This window comes from Pungitius pungitius, chromosome 11, assembly GCF_949316345.1.
Source record: "Pungitius pungitius chromosome 11, fPunPun2.1, whole genome shotgun sequence".
Lineage (NCBI taxonomy): Eukaryota > Metazoa > Chordata > Actinopteri > Perciformes > Gasterosteidae > Pungitius > Pungitius pungitius.
The window spans coordinates 14,927,331-14,943,281 of record NC_084910.1 but is presented as its reverse complement, the minus strand read 5'-3'; the positions used below and the strand labels follow the sequence as shown (position 1 = coordinate 14,943,281).

The window sequence follows — 15,951 nt, the reverse complement described above, 5'->3', positions numbered from 1 at the left end:
GTGGGAGATTTATATCACTTAAAAATCCCAGGATGCACTTGGCAGTTGTGAAGGGCAGAACGAGGGAAATAGATCTCCGAAATGAGCTGCGGCCCTCCCCCCATCTTGTAAGCGTGTTCCTTTGAGAGCGTCCTCCATTGTGGGTCATTATGGAGGACAACACAGTGTGATATATACAATCTAATACCACTAGATAGCACTGTTAGCTCAACCTGATTCAAATCACTGCAGTAACCTCCCAAAACCCACCCAGCAAGATGAAAGCCGTATAACTGATACAGCAAGAGTCTGCAGGGATTAGTGCTAGTATACATAAAATGCTTTTATTATCATGGTTATAGAGGCAAATAGTCTTAGCTGACATTCTATGGCATTGAGTTATAACTGTTTTTGATGTTTTGTTTTTCAGATGCATATTATCAGAGGCAACAGGAACGGTTACATTTCATGCAACTAGATAAATAACTCTTTATGTGTACTTTTGCTATAAAGTTAATTACCCACTGGCAATAATGTAGTGCTCTTAGTTAAAAAAAGCGAGAGGAAAAAATATACATACAGCATGTAAACAGTCAAAGAAATTGCACTTTCTTGGCTTGTTATTTAAAGCCACACTACTGAATTAGAGCAGAAATGTAACACTGGAAAGACTAAATCACTGTCACTGATTGTCCAAACCAATAATTAGAAAATGAAAAATGTACGCGCAGCTAACAAGAGACAAATTATGTAATTCTACAAAAAATCAGATACAATCATAGTCAATTTTAGGAAAAAAATTAGTGATATATTGGTCAGCTTTATACTCCGTTAAAAACATGTTGGTAAAACCAAATGTATAATGATTAATACGTTCAATGTATAATCCCAATAGTATTGTCATGTAAACTACTCATTTCACACGCTACCGCTGATAGAATGAAAACAGGTCTCTCTCTATGTACATTCACATCAAACTAAACGCTTATGGGTACTACCAGTAAGTGGATTGGCCCAATGCTTCTAACATGAGAACAACCTACTATGCCACTGTACAAAAAAATGACCTCCAATCCTCAGATATTCACAACAACAAAACACATAACGGAAGTCCTAATGTAGTCCTTATCAAATGAGATATTGCTTTTAAAGACTGTATGAGTTCGCTTAGGTAGGTACACAAGACAACATGGCACTTCTACAGAGCATTTGGGGGAAATCAATTCTAGTTATGTTTCCTCTCTTCCCCATACGACATTCTGATTGTCAATGCTCTGGAGCAAAAACATTCTCAAAGGCAGTCTGAAGTAAACAAAACGCTTTATGCCCCTTCCCAACGAAACAATACTGAAAATAGTCAATAATAAACATTCTTATCATGAATATATTTTGCTCATCTCTTAAGCAGACAGTGCTTAAGCTTTCTGTACTTTCCAAAAATAACTTCTTTCTTAAAACCTCATTAGAAATTCTCTTGCAGTGATGCCAAAATTCCTATCACAAAGCAACCCCCCCGCCCGCCCCCCCTCCCCTGCCTATTCGCTGGTACATAGCAGACGCTGTCTTGGTAAAGTGAAGGAAAAAAAACATTCCATTGTCTCAAAAGCTTTCAACTGGTTCATTGATCCTCCGTGTTATTTCCCAAAGGTGCAATATGACTTTGAAAGCTTAATGAGTAAACGAAGGTTAAATCTTGACCTACCTAGGGCCCAGGCTACATTTTTGTATCGCTGGGCGGCGCATGAGCTCCTCGTCTCTTGGAAACATCAGAGCTGAGATGCTGAGTACCATATATGTCCACTTGCAGATTCTGACCAATGTCTGTCTTTGCTTAAGGTGCCTCAGTAAGAGCAATCAAAGTGTACAGTATGTGTGTGTGTTAGTGTGTTTATAGTTCACTCAGCATACATACATACAGTCTTTAGTGTGCTTGATCATCCAGCACTAGTGCAAATTCATTCCAGCTGGTCTGTTTCTTTTATTCCATTCATTCATTCATCTGGGAGAGTTTGTCTCAGTTTCTCTCATCCTTTGCGGCTTGGACCAAAGCTGTGTTGCCATGGTTTCATCCTTGGTGTGATGCCCTTCAGAGCGCGTGTGTGAGATGTTTTTCTTGCATTTATCAGCTGCTATAATACCCCATCACGCTTCCTCCTTTTCTCACTTGTTTCCATTGGCACTACTACTGTTGATAGCAGTATTGTGACATCAGTTCCAGTCCATCTGAACGGTGGTGGGCCTGGTCCCTTTGTTTAAGAGTGGTCCCACCTGAGTAAAGGCAAACCAACGTTAACAAGACAATGCGTCGACGTCTCCGGGTCCGTCCTGTTTCTGCATCCGATGCTCTACTTACCTCTCATTGTTAGCTTATAAATGCTGCAGGGTCAAAAGTAAATCATTCAGCCGTTTCCTCCTCTGTTCTCTGCAGCAGACCTGTTCTCCCCCTCGTTTTTCTTCCTCTTCCTCGTCCTCTTTTTGGTTCTGGGTTCTGGGCTGTGGTTAACAAATATGCACAACTAATTGCAAAAGCAGATTTTTGTCCTTGTGGAAATATGCTTTGTTAAAGGAAAAGACTTGTTTTTTAGGTAGCTAGGTGTTTCACTCACAGAGGGGCTGTCAGTGAGCAAGCTGGAGGCGTCCTGACTGTGATGGTGGGGGACACTGTTGATAACCGGCACCTTCCCCGCTTTCTGATCTGAACGTCAGAGTTCAAACAGTATTCTGTATGTTAATGAAGGCGTTGTAGCAGGGAATGACATCAGTGCATCGTTTTTTTCACAGCTATATCTCTAATTATGCGGGTTTTCTCATTGCCCAGTGATTCCTATCTGCAATTAGTCAGCGGGTCTTTGATGGTTACGGTGCGGTTCCACTGCGAGTGGATAATGTCGATTTCTGCTGGGTTCTTGGACACCAGCGCGGGATGACAAAAATGGGGAAACATTTCTGCAAGCTAAAAATTCCATGGCTGGATAACCACTTAGTTTTGTGCTGCTGAGTAAGATGTGGGAAGACAGGCTGTAAGCAGAACACACACACACACAGACACTCATGCACACATTGAATACAACACAGAACAAGGGACACCAGAAAAAATCTATACAGACGTTGAAATGAAAATGAATAAAGTTCAACCACACACGCGTATGCATACACAAACACCTACAGAAACAAAAACTAACACACACACTTGCTTCATGGACCTGACTTGATGTGGCCGTCGTCCCCATCGGCTCCAACGAGGGACAGACTTTGGGAGTCCTGCTCCTCTCCCTCGGCGTCCCTCTCCCCCGCTATCCTCAGTCGGATCTGTCTGTCCCGCACGAGCTCCCAGTTCCTCACAAGGAACACGTGATGTTTCACCACGAAGCTCCTGGCGCGGCGCACAGGCAGAAACATCAGCCAACTGACATTTGTTCAATCATACTTGTATATCCATGTTAATCTCAGGTTGCTTTCCATACCTCTCGCTGCTGGTCATAGGCTCCATGTCGAGGTGCGGAAACAAGCTGCTAATGTCGCCAGAGCTCTCCTGTAAAAATAAAAATACAAATGGAGCGGCGCTTTAGGTTTTGACACGTATTAGACCTGCTTTCCTCACTGGAGTGAAACCACCTTGAGGCGCATGAGCTCACCCCTGCCCTGTGAGCGGACACCATCCTCTGCTTCAGCCGGCCTGAGTGAAACAGAGATAGACATTTACAGGGTAAGTCGTGGTTTTGATACTGGGACGTAACATGCTGAATACTGGCAACTCACAGTAACGCCGCTTCCTCTTAAGGGGGACAGCAGGCTGCTTTTGAAGCTGTGACGATGCAACATCAGAATTACTTGCACATTCATGACACTCCACAAACCCCTTTGTAACACACCCTTGTCTCCAATGATGCTTTAGGTTGCCCTTCCGGATTCTGTACCTGATTGTTCTGCCACAAGCACATAACGTCATAAGGTAACTGGAAATGAATCCTCTTCAGCCTCAGGTACTTCCCTGGGGGACACAAAGGCAATTTGAATAAATAATTGGTGCTACAAAAAATCACGGCAGTTTGGGGAATAATATTAAACACCCACCAACATTTATGGGAGCAGGTAAAAGGCTATATTCATGCTCCCCCGGTGAGTAATCCATACTCTCTTTGCACAACTGCCGGGCTTGGGAGGGCGGGCTAGGAAAGAGTAAAAAAAGCATTAAAAACACAAACAAACAAAAAAAAGTTAAAGAAAATGTTGGATGTTTTTGAAATTCTTTCAACTTACTCTAAAGTTTTGTAATCGTCAGAGTAAAGACCCGCCCTGAGGAATGTCTTCCTGGGAGGCCCGTCTGCTCTTTCCTCTCTTTGGATGGTTGCTGGTTGAGATTGAGCCTGGTCAACATCTGATGGGCTAAAGCATTCAGGGGGGGTGTCACACCCGGGTTTATCCTCAGCGACACTAAAAGGAAAGCATGAAGAGAGAGATAGAATGATAGAGAGGAAAAAGAGAAAGAGAGAAAAGGCACTGGTTTAGCACACAGTGCTGAAAACAGTGGGTTAATAAAGCAGTACTGTGTGGTTGTATTGAATTTTCAAGTCAACCAGCTCAGGTACTCTACAATTCAGTTGTGAGTGTTTACCTCTGATGACAAGGAGAGTCACCATGTTTTCTTTTCCGTCCCCTTTTCCTCCTGGCCTGCAGCTCCGGCTCTGTCACCTGCTGCGCCGCGTCGCCTCCTCTGTCTCTCTCTGGCCCCCCCGCGTCTCTCCCGCCTCTGTTGTGCTCCGGCAAGAGGTCGGGTGGAGAGAGGTGCCGAGGAGCTGCGGAGGAGCGCGGCGTGGAGGAGAGGGTGGAGGGCAGCGGATGCTTCCTGGGCCGCCCCGGCCTTCTTTTTCCTCCCCCTGACACACTGTCTGGCGCTGGCGCGGCTTTCTGCTGCCCCTGGCTTCTTGAGTCACCTTGTAAACCTGCAGTCATTGAAGAGGGAGGGAGGGAGGGAGGGAGGGGTTGAGGCACGGGAGGAGGGGCGCACATGGTGGAGAGGAAATGAGACAGATGTGGGTAAGTGATTGAGCCAGCAGGAGGTGTGATGTGAGGCCAGTCTGGGCTGAGTCATGCGGATGGGACACAGATTACGTGAGTCACAACATTTCCTCTGACCAATTCACTTCTGGGAAATGCATCGAGAGGGGATTTATGTGTGCCGATTCAGAGGGAAAAAAAACACAAGAAAGGCCCCTCTGCAGAAGGCAAACTTTATGGTATGAACATGTGCACGTATGCACTCTACCACACAACGGTTAATGTGGAGCACAATCTGGAAGGCTGAGCAGACAAAGGCAAAGAGATGGGCATCACTGTGCCCTTGCTGGCGTGCCAAACTTAAACACATGTGTGTTTAGTTAAATGATGAATTGATGATGAATGTATTACGCTTTCTCAAAGACACCATTTTCACCTCATTAGCTCTTTTTGGTCCCACTCTGACCTTCATGCGATTTCTTCATTAATCATTCCTGAGGTCAACTATACATTTTTTTGAAAGTTCCCCACAGACTGACGACTCTTTCCTTTTTCCAAGTCAGTTGGATAGCAGTGAGGGGTAGGCCAGGCTTTAAATAGCCTATGTTGTGGTTAACTAATGACTGTGTTCACTGGGTAGCCCCTGGGCCACAGCAGCGTGTGGTTCGCTGCAGGCCAAGGAGATTTCAAAGATATTCTGGAAGGTTCCCATCCAGATGCGCCCTCCTACCGTAGCCCGTTTTAAAAATTGTGGTTGCTGAGTGGTAACATTTGTGTGTGTGTGTGTGTGTGAGAGAGCGCTCGGCACATATCCTCTACAGCAGCGGGAGTCTGAAATTGGCTATAAAAAGAACTGAAGAGTCTGATTTCCGCCGAAAAACCCTGCAGGCTTTGGTGTGTGGCTCAACAACACCTGTGCAAAAAGTAATGCTGTCACTATAGTGGACAAACTATTGGTACCAAAATCTCATCTCCACATTCTGCACATAAAAAACATTGCCATAACGGTGGAATTGTGAAGAACCTCTTGGCATAGAAGCTATTCACACTGTTGATGTATTTCAATAATAAGCACAGATGATTTTAGATGTTTTACATTATTCTCTGGATGTTTTTTTGCCCATTAAATTAAAAAACAAGTGTGCATTCATAAAACACAGAGCATGTCAACGACGGAGATCTTTTGAGGCATTTTTCAGCACAGACTGACCCTAACATTGCACCATTTGCACTTTGGCACTAATGCTGACACGACCTCACAGCCTATTCAAGGCTATTCAGTCATGGATTTATTGATCAAACCATTCACGCACTCTTACCTGCTTCTCTCCTCTCGGTCCATGCTGGCTCATCTTTCCTCCATGACCTGTCCCCGCTGCCTGGATTCCTACCGGCCAATCCGCTCCTCAGACCCCTCCCCCCTGCTGCCAAAGCAGCTGATGTGAACAGGTTGGTGTGTGTCGGGGACGGGGACGTCCTGTACAGGTGTGACTCGTCCTCGCCGTCCTCGTCCTCTCCGTCTGACGCGACATGTCCGCCCGTATGCTGCTCTCCGGTGAAGCCTCTCCAGCTTGGAGTTGTGTTTCCAAACCCTCTCCCTCCAATCCCCCCAAATTTTGTCCAGCTCTGGCCTAGACCGCCCCAGCTTCCTCCAAATGAAGAAAGGTGAGAGGAACCGAGCCCCAGTGAGGTGAGACATGTGTGTTTCAACCTCTCTCCTGAGGATGATGATGATGATGTGGCAGCAGCAGCGGACCCCATTCCTCTAGCCCTCTTCCTCCCTCCCTCGCTTTGCCCCAAAATGAACCCTGACCGTGGCTTTGACAACCCCTCTCTCTCCATTCCATCTTCATCCACCTCATCATGTAACTCCTCCTCCTCCTCCTCTTCCTCCATGTCTCGGTCGCAGTGCCGGTGACGGTGTTTGTGTCTGTGTTTGTGTTCGCTCCTCCCACAGCCACAGGAGAGGCTGGACAAGAACCCCGAGCTGAGGTGTGGGGTTCCTCCGCCGCCTCCTACGTCTCCCTCAATCTCTGCCCCCAAAGCTCCCTCTCGCAGCAACCTGCTCCTCCGCCTGTGGAAACGGGCGGGGTTGAGGAGGAAGTGTGTATGATGGGGCTGATGGGGGGCGTACTGGTGTGGCGAGGGAAGCTGGTAGGAGCTGGGGAGATGGTGGTAAAGCGTCGTGGCTGGGGGATAGCTGCTGTAAAAGCCCATATTATCAATGCAATCCTGAAATTTTGACGAGCAACCACACTGCCGGCTGTCCGGCTTCCTGCTGCAGTGCACCGGCTGGTGAGGGTAGAAAGGCTGTGGGGAGAAGGGGGGATTGGCAGAGTAAGATGAGGAGTGGGGAGAGTAGAAGCCGTTCAGATTGATCCTGAAGATGTTGGAGCGGAGAGAGTGGGAGGCGGACTGTTGGCGCCTTCCCCCGGCAGCATTCCTACTAGCATCGAAGCCCTGTCCGGCTCCTGTCCTCACCCAACTTCGCCGACCTATGTGGACATCGCCGAACTGAGCGATCAGGTCTTCTAGCTCGGCCAGGAACTCCGGATCCTGCATGTGGAGCTGCTGGTGCTTCTTCTTATGTTTATTTTTCTGTCTCTTCATGGCGTTATGTCCGTGGCCTGGGAAATAGTCCAAATGGGTACACTTGTTGTGTCCTTGGCAGGAGCACGGGCACAAGCAAGTACAGGAAGAGGGACATTCGTAATCCCTTGGCCTGTGCCTGTGTCTGTCTCTGTGCCGCTCCAGGTGAGTTGGGTTGGTGATGAGGTTTGTGTGTCTCTGCATCAGAGAGAGGGGTGAGGAGACAGGAAAGGAGGGGTGCCTTTGACCCCCCAGAATCAATCCGGACCCCTGACCCAGTCGGAACAAGCCTCTATTCCCCCTCATCTCTACTCGCTCTGAAACACTGTTGTTATCCGTTCCAATCCCACTGTCGCTGGGCAGCGTGTCCTCGCTGTGCGACTCGCTCCTGGGGGAGGGGGTGGCCTCTTTCAGGTGGCCAGGGGAGCCGGCTGTGTGATGCAGTGGAGGGGTGGGACAGGAGAGCTTACATGAAGACTGGTGAAAGGGGAAATGATGCCTTCCTTGACACGGGCAACTCTTCTTCACAAAGGGGGAGTAGGACGAGGAGGAGGGAGGACGGGGGGAGGTACAGGAGGATGACGGGGAAGGGAGGGAGAAAGGGGGTGGGAACAGCAAGGAGGATGTTGGTTCTGTGAGGCTGCCTTCACTATAAGGGCTCTGGGCCCCGCTGGAGTGTGTGAGAGATGGAGAAGGAAACGGGTGAGAGGGAGGATGCTGGGGTTGGTTGGACGAGAAGAGCGATGTTTCGGAGGGATTGTTAAACAGCGACGACTGCGCGCTGTTAGCTATTTGGGCTTTAGGCTTGCGTCCTCGTCTCTTACCCATGTAGATCGTTCCTCTCTTGCTCACATTGATCTGAGGGCCCAACTTGCTCCCGAAGGAGGAAGACAGAGCTGAGAGTGTGTGTACTGTTGTAGCCTCTATCGATTTACTCATTCTCAGAGAGGTCTCGCCATTTGCTGCCTGACCTCCTCTCACCTCTTTTCCCACGTACCCGGACAGCATTACCTTGTGAAGTCTCCTCTTCTTTCTTTTCTTCATCTCGTTAATCAGCCTCCTGATCTTTAGCTGCCTGTTCCCCTTTTCGGCAGCGTAGAAATCTTTCGGTGGACTGTGGTCCTCGGGGAGGGGTCGCTTGGGAGGACGGCCACGCTTCTTGGGGCTGGATTTAGACTGAGCGGCGCACTGCAGTTTTGCGCTTGGCTCCAGCCCAGCGGCTTTTTGAACTCTGTCACTCGCTGAGTGAGGCACCTCAGTAGGGACAGCGTTTGGTGAAAGCCTCGCGGGAGGTTCATCTGAGCCGGAGCTGTGGGATTTCGGGCGGCCCCGTCTTCTTGCAGGGGCTATGGGGTATCTGGAAGCAGGGCGACTCGGGTCTGATGTGGGATGACTTTGCATTGGGGGTGGAGGTTCGGTAGTAGAGGACAGAAGGGGACAGAAGCTGCTGTTTAAGGAGCTAGAGGAGGAGGCTGTGTGTGACTCGTCGCTCGGATGAATAGTGGCCTTGGCAGAAAGGGACATCTTGGAGTACTGTGGGAAACTTGGTAAACGATTATGTTGGGAATCTGAAGGGGCTTCCGGATTTTCCGCTCTCTGAGCCCGGTGCACCAGCTTGGTCCAGCTGGGCCTCCTGGCTTTGCGTTTCTTAAGAGGACGGCTGTCCTGCTCTTGGAGAGAAAAGGGGAGAGAACCAGGGGCACGGGCAGAGGGAGTGGGTAGAGGGGGAGGAGCAGAGTTAGAGGAGGAGAGGCTTGGAGGCACAGTTAAATGTCTTGAGACATCTTGTTCTTTTGATTTACTGTTGTCACCTGTTGCTGTCGTTGGCTCAGTTTGTTCAACGGGTTTGCAACTGTCATCCATCCTTATAATCTCATCTGGTCTGCCTGGATTCACGGTTTTATCTGTATCAACTGTGTCACCCACTGGATTATGCTCTGGTCTTTGTCTGACTGGGCTGAATGTATCCCTATTTTCCTCTGCTTTGCCTCTTTCAGTCTTTAACTCATCCTTCCGCGTATCATCAATCCTATGTCCTTCCTCTTTTTCTTTGCTACGCCTCGATTTCCCATCTTTCCCTTTCTCCTTTTTCTTCTTCTTTTTGCCTTCCTCTTTTCTGCTCTGACTTTTTGATCTGTCACCTCCCAATCCATCTCTCTTTGATTTTTTGTCTTTCCGTTTGTCTTTCTTTGCTTTCCTCTCTTTGTCTCTCTTTTTCTCTAGTGAGGCCTTTGGAGGGCGATCCTGATCTTCGGCAGAGGAGAGAGCCGCAGTGGTAATGGACTGCGGTTCAGGGGTGACTGAAGAAGAGGAAGGAGAGTCTGGTGTACTCTTATTGGACGGGCTGAATTCTTTATGGGAGGTGGTGAAGGCTGGAAGTCTTGCCAAGGAGTCGATGGAGGAAACGGAGGAGGAACTGCTATGTTTTCCAACTTTGTTTTTCTGCGAGATTGAAGTGCAAAGGATATCGACAGAGCCTTTTCCATTAGATAGTCCCTTCTGTTTTGCTGTCTGAACCAAACCATTATGTTTCTTGGTGGTCTTTCCTTCATTCCTGGTTTCCGATGCAGATGGGGCTTGGAAGGATGCAGTGGAAGGAGTAATTGAAACTGTCTGGTCTGTTGTAGGCAAGCAGGGTTTGTATCCTGCAGGGACAGGCTTGCCATTGACACTGGGAAGCTTCTCTTTCTTCACTCTCTCGGATGAGCCATTTGAATTCACCTCTGTCTTATCGGCCAGTTTGGGAGTCTGGGGAGTGCAAACAGAAAATCTCCGTCATAAACAACAATGGCTGAAACATCTACTAGTTTGATAAAGACAACATTGAAAGACAATGGGGAACAACTGATATGCTTTGATTTTTTCCCGACCATTAAAAGAGAGCGTGTGGGCAGAATGACTCAATTAGGCACAGAAAAGAGGGCACACTGAGGAGAAGACAGTGAGGTGATGGAAACAGAAATGAGGCTGACACATAAAGGAGAAACACAAAGGCAGAGAAGGACGGGAGTGGGACATCGGGAGAGAAAGATAAATTAGAGCAGGTAGAGAAAAGAGCGGATGTAAAAATAGAAGAGAGGGACAGATATAGAGAACCAAAGAGAGACCAAAAGAGAGCGAGAAAGCTGTGGCATTGGAAGCTATAAATTGACACTATTACAGATGAGAAGGACTGACATGTCCTACTTGTCTCTTATTTTGGTGTGCTGCAGCTTGAGTGGCGTTTGTGAGCAATAAGCTTCCCTCTGGGCCACAGGCATAGAGACTGATGGACCGTTGTCTGTAATAGCTCCAAGTGGTTGCCGGGCTCTTGTCCTATTTATAGGTCTGTTTATTTAAATGGGCTGCTTAGGTTTCCGTTATGAAACAATTGCTCATTTGACCTTTTTAGAGATAAGCACAAAGCCACTGGATTTGGCACCATGTAAGCATGTTTGCGTGTGTATACCCTTGTCCTTAACTTACCTGTTTGGCAGACTTGGTCCCTTGGCTGGTTACGGCAGGGACTGACACTGTCGCAGAGCCTGTTGATGATGACGACAGTGGCTGCAATGACGATGATGGTGGCGCGCCAAGCGTTGGTGAGGCGGCAGATGCCGTTTGTTTGGATGTTGTCTGGACAGAACCCAAGCCTGAACGTTGATCCCCGGTAGCCCCGTTTGGAGTGGAGCTGGCGTTGTTTTGCGGTCCTCCCTCTCCAGCACCCCTCAGCGGTCCTGCCCTGGCCTGCCTCTGATAGGTCCTGACGTTGGGCTTGCAGACGTAGCTCTCCAAGATCTTGGGCGGTTTCTTGGTGCGTTTGGCCTGGAGTCCATTCCGGAGACGTGCGTTCCCCTCGGGGCAGCTGGTCTCTCTGCCAGAGATCTGAAGCTGCTGCTGCCCTGCACTTCCACAGCGCCCCTCGATGAGCAACTCCAGCACTGCACCCTTGTCGGCTTCTCTCTTTTTCAAGGGCCCTATTTTCTCCTCTTCCTTTTCCCCAACTTCTCCTTTCTCCCCCTCACCCCTCTTCCTTTTCCGTGCCACCTCAGGGTCTTCAGATGCAGGAATAGGGTCCAGACAGGAGTTTATGTTTGTAGGGGTTCCCCCATTCCCTCTGTGGTCCATCAGAGACGTCCGGGTGGAGAGGCGGGATGCTGTGGAGCTCCCAGTATGATCTTTTTAAATCACCCAAGTGTGGTTGTTGGGACCAACGGCGAAGACCAGAATTTAGATGTAGGTCTGGTTATTCCCAAATACTGTAAGTATCCCAACTACAGTGGCTGTCCTTCATCAAGCGAAGGGAGGTTTCTCTCTTCTTCTTTAGTCTTGAACTGATATAGAGTAAGTTTGAGGCAGAGAGAGAGAGAGAGAGAGAGAGAGGCAGAGAAAAGACAGACGGACATAAAGAGAGAGTGGTCGGTGATTAGTCATCTCACTGAGCTCAGATGCTGAGTATCGGCATTACAGGAATTGAAGGGAAAGTCCCACTCTTGCCGGCAGCTGAAGAGAGGCGCTAAAGTCTGTGTGCACAGAGATGATCTCATCATACAAAACCAACAAATCTCATCACCCTGGGGGCCAATCAGCGCCTCTGATTCCCAGAATGTCGGCACAAACTGGAAGTAAGACCTACTCACATTCCTCAAAAACAGCTCTGCCGGTTTTCTCTAAGAATCTTGAAATGTCGACAGCTCTGAAAGACGGCAAACACCTCTACACTTTTACTTATGTTCTGATCCCCACTGCCTCCTCTACCCAGCTCAATATATAACTAAATCAGATCCTGATTAATTCAAACACTTGATTCAGTCTCCTCCCTTCTTTTCCCCGCTGTCTTTGCGCCTTCTGTTCTCGGCTACTCCCACAAGCACTTCTCCTCCCACCCTCCCCTCTAGTGTACTTTCTTTTCTCTCAGAAACTCCCCTTTTCATGTTTGGCCGAAAGCTTTTGCATGCATTTGCTATTAGTCCCATCCTCCCTCTCTCTCTTTCTCTCTCTCTCTCTCTCCCTCACTCTTTCTCTGTAGACCACACAGTAAAATGGTCAACTTATGCACTGTATCCATGTTAATCACAACCATATTTCCTCCACTTGGTTCTTTTCCTCCTCTCCAACCTAAATCCTTCCATTCACGGTCCCACCATTCCCCTCCTCCCCTTTTCAGTAGTGGTAACACAAATCCGTAGGAAAGGGTAAAACTTATTTTTGGAAAGGATTCCAAATTCTTCCTCCTCCCATTGCTTCCTCTAAGTCAAGTCAGCTTTTCATTGACCCCCATTGTAAATTGACGTTTAATGTGCAAGTAACACACCCTAAAATAACATTCTCCCCTCCGTAAAAAAAAAAACGTTCACTCTCGGTTGCACGGTGTTCAGCTTTTCATATTTTAACATATCGAAAGGAAGCAGCACCTTCTGTCATGCTTCCTTCATTATACTACCTCATCCATTTTCTATTAAAACACACCCTACCAAGCATTCTTCCAGCTCTCCGAGCCTCATATGAAATACTTCATTCGTCTCACAATACACTGAACTACCCCACTCCCCCCCCTTAAACTTACGAGCGCATCTCAGATAATGTTTTCATTTGAGAGCTCAGTGGGCTATCTCTCCGGACTCTCGGTGCCTCCACACCCAAACCCTTTCCTTGAACGACTCAAATCAACATCTGTCCCAGTAAATTATGTTACGTAACAATTTTTTTTTAAAGCAAAACCAAGGCCCAAACCTCCTTACAGTTAAGGAGCACGTGGATGGACAATGGTCCTCCGCCTCCTTCGTCGTGACCTGTGGTCCAGAGGACTGACCGCACGAATTAGAGGACGCGGCGGGCACGAGGGGAAGCTTGATGCGGTTTGCAACCAGTTTTTGCAAAGTGACTAGAAGAGAATAAGAGCGGCAGGTTTTCCAAACCTAAAAGGGCAAGCTCATTCAACATCATTCAAAGTGCATAATAATAGATTCTTATCCGCTCCCGAGATAAACCTCTCAAACATAACTCAAAATTATTCCATCATTAGACCAGGAGCTATTTCCAGTGACAGGATGATGGGTGGACTTGACACTGCAGTCAATGCGGGTTCCTCTGCAGCGCTGAGGCGACGATTAAATCACGATAATGGCCCACCCCACCATATTTCCAGCCATCACCACCATCCCATGACGGTGTTATCATCAATAACTACAACGCCATTATCCTCTACCTGACAACAGCGAGGAGCAAAAGAAATGAAGGGGCTGCTGTGATGGCATCTTAAAAAACCTCTCTCCACGTCTACAATATGCACGTGGAAGTTTCTCACGTGAGTCCCCCCCCCCCCCCTTCCACACACACACACACACACACACACACACACACACACACACACACACATACAATATCTTAGTGTGTCCCCGTATTGACTGATGTTGCTATACTGTAGATACAGTATGAGTAGTATGGAGGGGGGGTGTTACCGCACTGGAGTCACCTATCCCCGGTTTACTGAGGACGTCAACAGGGGCTTCCTTCTCCATAATGACTTTGCGCACCTCCGAAAAACCCTCTCCGCCTCGTGCCGTCGGACTTACAAACGACACACACACACGTGTTTTTGTTGTCGCCACACTTATATGCCCATAATATTAATAATAAAAAAAGAAACATACATCAAGGCTCAAAAAACACAAACTGGAAACTCGAAATGAAAGTGGGGTCGCTACGTAGTCTCCAAATGTGCGTGCTGTAGTGTTTGTGATGTGGCTAATTCCCCCCCCTCCACCACCTCTTCTATCTGTCCTCTGCCAGCTCTCCTGCTGGGGTCAGCAACATCGAAATAAGAAATATCACCACGCACGGAGAACAGAGGGAGAAACACACTCGGCAACAAGGGATAAAATTAGCGCACCGCGGATGCACGACATTATCAGTAACCCCCGCGGCGCCGTGACAGGCCTGCGCACATTAATACGGACTGCAATGGAAACCTGTAATAAGGCTACGTAGGCCACTTACCCGAGAGCGCGTCCCGGAGCCAACTGCGTTTGGGCATGAGGTGCTTCTCTCCTGCTTTCCCCCCCATTCGCACCAGCAGCAATCCGGACCTTCTTCTCTGTTTGGCGCATTAGCCCGTGGCTTTGATTACGTAAGCGAGGCCAGTGGAAGTTAAAACACCTTCCGAACACACGACTTTCAGTCTCGTCGGAGCGCGGAGACGATTCTGTGCAACAACATTGGCGCGGGTGTTTTCATAATCACACGGTCGACGGATCCCCGTCGGCGCGTCTCCGCAGCTAGGTGGCGGACTGGTTACACTGGATCTGGCTTTGCTTTTTCTTTTTTTCTTTTTTCTTTTTTTGCCCACCTCTTTCTGGGAAAGTTACATTGCTCCCCGGCCAGTAATAATGGGTCAGATTGTGTGTGTTAAACGTGTCAGGGTGATTGAAGGGTCGCAGCAGCGCGCCTGTGAGTGTGTGCGCGCGCGCGTGCGTGTGTGCGTGTGTGGCCGCGGGGTTACGGGCGGTGCAAACGGGGTTTGGTGGATGTGCGGGAATGCAATTGCGTGGCCATTTTCGTGTGCAGAGGAGAGGGGATAAGAAGAAGGCGAATACGCACGGGACCTCAGTGCGGTTCGTAATAGACGTTTGATAAAATGGCGACGACTTGTGCAAAGTAGGCTGGTTGTTGGAATTTGGGGAGCGCCTCTAAAGTTGTGTCGCTGTAGTGCAACGGGAGAGATAGAGCAGAGTGGGAGAGGCACTTATCAAAAAGTTCATATGCGTTAGTTTCTTATTCATAAGGTAAACATATTAAACCACCCCGAGGCATGTTTTCTCGGGTACAATAACACATCATGACGTATCATAACGTTGTTTCAACAAAAAACATATTTTGACTACAGATTTCACACTTTTTATCAACAGTTAGAATCAACAGGCAAGCATATATATTTACATTAACATGAATAATAACAATGATTATAAGAATTATCGTACGAAAATGACACTATTATTAATGTGTATCATTGTTATTATAGGTCAAAGTGGCCTCTTGTTCATCCTTTATCCTCCTGCTGTCTATTACCTAATTTCACATTAAACAACCACAACTTTTAAGAGCTTTGCTTATTGTGCAATAGGACAATATCACAATAACGTGTTTAAGAAAGCGAGCTTCAGGATAAGGTAATGACGCAGGACTTGTCATAAGGGGGCTGTAGGGGTGCATGTTCCGAGATTTTGAGAGAAAACGTTAAACTAATTAAATTACTACCCCAAATTACACACATTGAACTTGGGGCAGGGCACTGGGTCCGCTTCCCATTTTGCCTGGTTTGTATACATCTTTGCATCAACACACAGCCATATTTATTCTTTAGGTGGCCCGTGTGTATGGGCCTTAGTGGCTCACTCCAAACCCTCA

General features: G+C 47.9%; 1 protein-coding gene across 6 annotated transcripts; it reads right to left on the bottom strand.

Moving 5' to 3' along the window:
- Nucleotides 1-304: 304 nt before the first annotated feature.
- LOC119197439 (histone-lysine N-methyltransferase ASH1L-like) lies at nucleotides 305-15,151 on the bottom strand. Of its 6 annotated transcripts, XM_037453734.2 has the most exons (15): nucleotides 14,545-15,145; nucleotides 11,032-11,879; nucleotides 9,378-10,314; nucleotides 6,297-9,236; nucleotides 4,595-4,922; nucleotides 4,240-4,413; nucleotides 4,054-4,148; nucleotides 3,897-3,970; nucleotides 3,739-3,784; nucleotides 3,615-3,655; nucleotides 3,444-3,511; nucleotides 3,183-3,352; nucleotides 2,586-2,674; nucleotides 2,333-2,472; nucleotides 305-2,247 (listed from the first exon to the last, which is right to left on the bottom strand). In XM_037453734.2, the coding sequence occupies exons 2-14, from the start codon at nucleotides 11,671-11,673 to the stop codon at nucleotides 2,347-2,349; spliced, it is 5,730 nt and encodes a 1,909-aa protein (XP_037309631.2). In that variant the 5' UTR covers nucleotides 11,674-11,879; nucleotides 14,545-15,145; the 3' UTR covers nucleotides 305-2,247; nucleotides 2,333-2,346. The 6 variants fall into 6 exon arrangements, 5 of the variants coding, with proteins under 5 accessions (XP_037309631.2, XP_037309630.2, XP_062421263.1 ...); XM_037453733.2 differs by having other exon boundaries at nucleotides 6,297-10,314; XM_062565279.1 differs by lacking the exon at nucleotides 305-2,247 and having other exon boundaries at nucleotides 3,188-3,352; nucleotides 6,297-10,314; nucleotides 14,545-15,147.
- Between the last annotated feature and the right edge of the window lie 800 nt (nucleotides 15,152-15,951).

Bases quoted from the DNA above. Each gene is read 5' to 3' on its own strand.
- LOC119197439 (XM_037453733.2), bottom strand. From the start codon at position 11,673: ATGGACCACAGAGGGAATGGGGGAACCCCTACAAACATAAACTCCTGT. The intron at 3,785-3,896 runs GTACAGAATCCG...GCATCGTCACAG, and splicing joins GCTTGTGGCAGAACAATCAG to CTTCAAAAGCAGCCTGCTGT. The intron at 3,512-3,614 runs GTGAGCTCATGC...TTATTTTTACAG, and splicing joins TGTCCGCTCACAGGGCAGGG to GAGAGCTCTGGCGACATTAG.